The sequence below is a fragment of the Olea europaea genome, unplaced genomic scaffold (assembly GCF_002742605.1).
Source record: "Olea europaea var. sylvestris unplaced genomic scaffold, O_europaea_v1 scaffold699, whole genome shotgun sequence".
In the NCBI taxonomy this organism is placed as follows: Eukaryota; Viridiplantae; Streptophyta; class Magnoliopsida; order Lamiales; family Oleaceae; genus Olea; species Olea europaea.
In genome coordinates, this window is record NW_019265383.1 from 128,153 (window position 1) to 134,533 (window position 6,381).

The following is a 6,381-nucleotide window of genomic DNA, read 5'->3' on the forward strand; positions in this document are numbered from 1 at the left end:
AAAGGTTTATTGAAGTTTTCATGGACGACTTCTCAGTGTTTGGGTCCTCATTCGATGAATGTTTAGAGCACCTAAATTTGGTCTTACAGAGATGCAAGGAGACTAACCTGGTTTTAAATTGGGAGAAATGCCACTTTATGGTGCAAGAAGGCATTGTACTCGAGCATCGAAAAGGAATTGAGGTAGACAAGGCAAAAATTCAAGTTATTGAGAAGTTACCACCACCTACATCAGTTAAAGGAGTTTGTAGTTTCTTGGGGCATGCGGGTTTCTACAGGAGATTTATAAAAGACTTCTCGAAGGTCACTAAACCATTATGCAATCTGCTAATGAAAGACGTCACCTTTGAGTTTAATGAAGAATGCCTCACAGCATTCAACACCTTAAAGGAGAAGCTTACGACAGCACCAGTAATTGTGGCACCAGACTGGGAACTCCCTTTTGAATTGATGTGTGATGCAAGTGATCATGCCGTGGGTGCAGTATTGGGACAACGGAGAAACAAAATCTTTCACGTAATTTACTATGCAAGTAGGATCTTAATGAAGCGCAAATCAACTATGCCACCATTGAAAAGGAGCTATTGGTTGTAGTATATGCATTCAACAAATTCAGGTCATATCTTGTCGGGTCTAAAGTTATAGTCTACACAGATCATGCTGCATTAAAGTATCTACTCACAAATAAGGATGCAAAGTCGAGGTTGATTCATTGGGTGCTATTGCTGCAAGAATTCGATATCGAGATACGAGACAAGAAGGGCAGTAAGAATGTAATAGCGGATCACCTATCCCGATTAGAGCCTGGGGAGACAGATAAATTAGTGGAAATCAATGAGATCTTCCTAGATGAGCAAATGTTGAGAGTAGATGAAGTACCTTGGTATGCAGATATTGTCAATTACTTGGCCAGTTCCATCCCACCACCGGACTACTCGAGTCACCAAAGAAAAAAGTTCCTCTCCGAATTGAAGTATTATTTTTGGGAGGACCCAATTCTCTATAGACGGGGGGGGGGGGGGGGGGCTGATCAAATAGTAAGAAGATGCATACCTGAGGAAGAAGTACATGAGATTCTCGAGCACTGCCATTCGTCTGCTTACGCAGGGCACTTTGGAGCTTCAAAAACAGCTGCAAAGATTCTACAATCAGGTTTCTACTGGCCTACATTGTTTAGAGACACATTTGAGTTTGTTAAGAGGTGTGACAGATGTCAACGCGCTGGGAATATCTCGAGGAGGAATGAAATGCCACTGAACAATATTTTGGAAGTGGAGATATTTGATGTTTGGGGAATCGACTTCATGTGACCTTTTCCCCCTTCGTTTTCAAATCAGTATATCTTGGTGGCAGTGGATTACGTATCAAAATGGGTGGAAGCAGTTGCATTGCCAACAAATGACTCAAAGGCAGTAATTGGATTCTTGAAGAAATACATTTTCACCCGATATGGTACACCACGGGCTATAATCAGCGATGGGGGCAATCATTTCTGTAATCGCCAGTTTGAGCAGTTGCTGAATAAATATGGCGTTAAACACCGCGTTGCTACTCCATATCATCCACAAACCAGTGGGAAAGTTGAGGTATCTAATCGGCAGCTGAAGAGAATACTAGAAGTCACTGTGAATTCATCTAGAAATGATTGGTCTAAAAAGCTGGACGATACATTATGGGCTTACAGAACAGCATTCAAGACCCTGATAGGCATGTCTCCATACCGCCTAGTCTTTGGGAAGGCGTGCCATCTGCCACTAGAAATGGAGCACCGGGCATACTGGGCTATGAAACAGTTGAATATGGACTTGAGCGCCGTCGGTGAAAAGTGCCTGCTGCAACCTAATGAGTTAGATGAGTTTAGAATGGAAGCTTATGAAATTTCAAAACTTTACAAGGAACGAACAAAGAAATGGCACGACATGCATATTTAGAGGTGAGAGTTTGAAGTGGGGCAGAAAGTGCTATTGTATAACTCGAGACTCAAGCTTTTCCCAAGAAAACTAAAATCAAGGTGGTCGGGTCCTTATACTGTCACGAAAGTTCTACCATATGGGGCTATACAAGTGAGCCATGAGACTAAGGGTATCTTCACTGTTAATGGGCAAAGACTGAAACACTATTGGGGCGGTGACTTCTCCAACCAAAAGTCCACCGTTCAACTCGAGACGCCAGAATGAAGCAGCTACAGAAAAGTCGAGCTATCGACTATAACCTAGCGCTGGATGAGAGACAACCCACTGTATCCTTTTCATTTAATTTATTATGCTCTCTGAACTTAGATTAGAAATTATTTTTGTTTCAATTTCATTTTACATTTTCTTTATGTGGTCATCGATCATCCATACAAGTTAAACGAGTCCAAGCACTGTACACACGAGTCGGGTTGATTGGAGTAGTTTGGGAGATTGGGTGTGAAACTCATGCATTTCGAGGAAAATTTTATTTTCTAAATTTCACATGTCAATTATTTATTTAAAAAAATTTGGTTTTGGGTATTAAATTTACGACCCATACACGTCCCAGAATTGTTAGAAGTATGTTTTTGGAAAAAAAAATTGGGGACGTTAAAAACCGGGTCAATTCCTCAAGTGAAAACCATAATTTTAGTCAAAAGTCGGGCTTTTGGGGAGACCATTTTTATTTTATTCTTACTATTAATTCCTTAAATAAATAAATAAATAATATAAATATATATATATATATATATATATATATATATTTCCATGCGGTCGCACAATGCGACCGTACATATACCATCCGAGAATCAAGTGGCCAAAGCCACTTGAACCATGCGACCGCAGGGACTAAAGCCATGCGGCCGCATGGCAATAATGAGGCATGGGTTTTTAAACCCACGCCCAATTTTTCCTCTCTTTTTCATACTTTTTTTTCCCAAACTTCTCTCCCGACCACACTCACCTAGGGCACAATTTGGGCTAGCATCACATATTCTACACAAGAATCTCATCATTGCATTGTAATAACATCGAAAGGAAATCAACTTTCCACCTCCATTCAACCCTACAAACACAAGGTACGTATTCTTACACCCCTCTCAATTCCGTTTTCGGGTTTTCATGATTGGAATTTTAATTTTGGCAATTTGAGGAAGATTAGGCTAGTTCATGTGTGTATGGATTTGTGGTGATTGTGTTGTGGAAATTTTGGAATGATTCCTACATTCAATTCTTTACATTGGTCACATCTTCACTTAATGCACACCAAGTGTTTGCTTAAATGCCACAATACCCTTGTATGTGAAATTAAATGCCTTTTGCATATACATGTTTCACCAACATGGCATTCGATGTATTTCAACGATTTCCCGATTAATTTGAACTAGATAACACCCACTTTCGCATTGCACCACATAGGCACATGACTAGGTCACCGCACATCACGGCAACCTCCGTCCCCTATTTTGCATCTTCATTTGACACACCAAACAACCTCCAATTGATTTGAAATTCGAACATGTGCTACATTTCAATGAATGTTTTGATATGCCCGGAGATTGTCCGGGAAAATTTTGCTAATTCTCAATGATGTCAAGGGTCGAAGGTGGGCACTCGATCATGGTTCCGTATTCTGAAATATTGATTAGATACACCTAATCTTTCCCCTTTTTTTTCTTATTGGCAAATTACGTAAATTCAACTAAACATCATAGCTTGCTACGTGTACACCATATTACTACACATGCATCTAGGAAAGTTTGGGGAATTTGTGCAATGCTTACTAGCTTATTAAATTGTTCTTATTTCTTGCTTATGCTTTCTACATCGACTTAATGAGTATATTCCTACAAACTTTGCAGGATGCCTCCAAAAAGAACGGTGCGTGGGAAGGAAAAGGCAAGCTCATCCACAGGAACAGCCCGTACTCGAGAGGTCGCGGGCGAAATTCAGCGATTCCTAACTGAAATTACCACGGCACGATATGAAAATATCGTACGCCATTGGACTTTGCATGCTGAAAGACCGGTTAAGCTTGATGACTTCTCGAGGTTTGAGTTGGTCAATTTAATTCAGCTCTGTGGATGGCAAAAGTTAGTAGAGAGACCGCATCTACTCTATAAGATCTTATGCCGAGAGTTCTTCGCTAACTTCAACAGTGAAATTGACACGCTAGGCTCCGACCATTTCCATCAGACTTGGGTGTGGGGGAAATGGATTATGTTCTCTCCCGAGGTCATTCATGACTACTACCAGCTTACCATGGAGAATGTGGTCCCCCTCCCAATTAACTTTAACTGGAATGAGATGGCTGAGGTTTTAATGGGGCGAGAGAATGCATGGCCCCTCGACACTATCGAGTGGCATCAGATTGAGCTTACTCCTTCCATGGCCATTCTATGGCTCTTTATGTGCCACAATGTTGAGCCGATATCACACAGGACTACATTCCCAGATCAGACAGCAGGTTTCATTTACCACTTGGCTCGAGGTAACAAAATTGATCTCGCCACTCATATATACAATCAACTGCACTCATTGGGGACTTGGAGGGATCGACGCTCCACTTTGATATTCCCGAGCCTCATTAGTGGCATATGTCGGGCTGCGGGTGTTGCTCTCTTACCTTAGGAGTTACTTGAAAAACCTAGTCCAATGATCAAAAGAACTACATTTGACGCTCAGACAAGGGCTCGGGTTAAGCACAGGGAAGAGCAGGAAAACGAGCGACGTAGGCAGCAGGCAGAACAAGGTCAAATCCCTGAAGATTAGGACCACCCATGGGCTGCAGTCCCACTAGCTGGAATGGATAATCAGTTGCTGAGACAGATTTTCTCCACCACTACGGGCAGTAGCCGGGACCTTCACAGCTTCTTTCAAGATTTTGGTAACATGAGGACTGAATTAGGAAGCTTACAAAGGGACAATCACCTTGCATTGAACTACATTAGAGATGCTAGGGATCATACTACAGTCATGCGATGGGAGGTTGACACCATGAATGGCCGATTGAACATGTATGTTGGTCGGGTAGACGGTACCCAGATGAGGGTGAATGAAACTTGGGAGACCATGAGAGCTATCCAGGCCGAGCAGATACAGCAGTCTACCTTGATGCGGGAAATGAATGAGATAATACGGTATGTCCTCGGACGACACCCCCCTCCGTCGGATGATGGTACAGCAGGACCCAATTTCCCACCACCTCATCCGTTTTGATTCAAGGGAAGTACTATTTACCATATTTTTGATTTTCATTTTTATGTAGTCCGTAAAATTCTGTCTTTCATCTTTTGTTAATTTTACATTGAGGACAATGTAGTAACAAAGTTTGGGGAGGTGACATAATTTTAACTAAGTATCTGTATTATCTGTGTTCATCGGTATGTGTGCATGAAATTTTTTTTGCATTTTATTCATTTTTGTTCTAACTCTTCTTATGCATATGTGTGTGGGCTTGATAACCTTGTTAGCTATGATGTTACAATTAGATTAGGTTAAACTGCAAAATCTTTGGATCTAATGCAATTAGGTTATCTGATACTTGTTGATGCAAAACTTAACATTATTTGTGCACACTATTTATGTTTGACATATTAGATAAATGACTGGATTTTGAGCATAAAATAGAAAAAGAATGATAACTTTCTATTGAATTAAACCGTAAACTACCTTAAGATAGTTTGGTGATGGTTGAGCTATTGTAAGGGAGCATTGAGATGAGTGGAGGCTCCGTGCATGAATTCTATTGTGTAGATTGCCTAGACCAGTAGGGTGAAGATTAGATGAAAATCTTAAATTAGAGGTTAGTTTTGGAAACTAAATGTCTAGAACAATAAGGGCATAAAATAAATTTGTAAAAATAATACACTTCTTTTCATGCCTTTATGACTCGAGCAAATAAATCTGTAAGGATATTTCAAAATCTGGTGCACTAAAGTCAACTAACTTGGGAGTCACCGGCCTAAAACTCGCTAAAAGGGTCATATAGAAAGCAAGAGGGAAAGATGTTAATTGAAAGTCATCTGATCGAGCCTTTATAATTCGAGTGAATAAGCCTGCAAAGGTTTAAAACCTAGTGCCCTAAAGCCAACTGGTTTGGGAGTCACCAGCCTAAAGCTCGTTACATGAGTTATATAGAAAGCAAATGAGAAGATGGTAAAAGAAAAAAATCATAAAAATTAGAGAAAAGTGAGAAAAACAAAAGAGAAACAATAACATGAAGAAAAGCCCTTGGACATTTGGTTGAAGAAACTATACCTTTGAGGCGAGACAAGTAACCTAGTTTAATCTTGAGTGTCGAAGCAATCAAATTTAGGAGAACCTTCACTTGTTGAATTGTAAACTTGTGATAGTGAAATTAATCCAAACTACGAGAGGGTGAGGACTACAGCTATGTAAACCCCTAATTTTAAAATCACAACGCC

At 40.4% G+C, this 6,381-nt stretch overlaps 1 protein-coding gene across 1 annotated transcript; it reads left to right on the forward strand.

The window, feature by feature from the left end:
• The first annotated feature begins 1,708 nt into the window (after positions 1–1,708).
• On the forward strand, positions 1,709–2,176 carry LOC111390618. Its single transcript, XM_023015681.1, has 2 exons — positions 1,709–1,911; positions 2,011–2,176. Exons 1-2 carry the CDS (start codon positions 1,709–1,711, stop codon positions 2,174–2,176), a joined length of 369 nt encoding a protein of 122 aa, XP_022871449.1.
• Positions 2,177–6,381: the final 4,205 nt, after the last annotated feature.

Bases quoted from the DNA above. Each gene is read 5' to 3' on its own strand.
- LOC111390618 (XM_023015681.1), top strand. From the start codon at position 1,709: ATGTCTCCATACCGCCTAGTCTTTGGGAAGGCGTGCCATCTGCCACTA. The intron at 1,912-2,010 runs GCACGACATGCA...ACTAAAATCAAG, and splicing joins AAGGAACGAACAAAGAAATG to GTGGTCGGGTCCTTATACTG.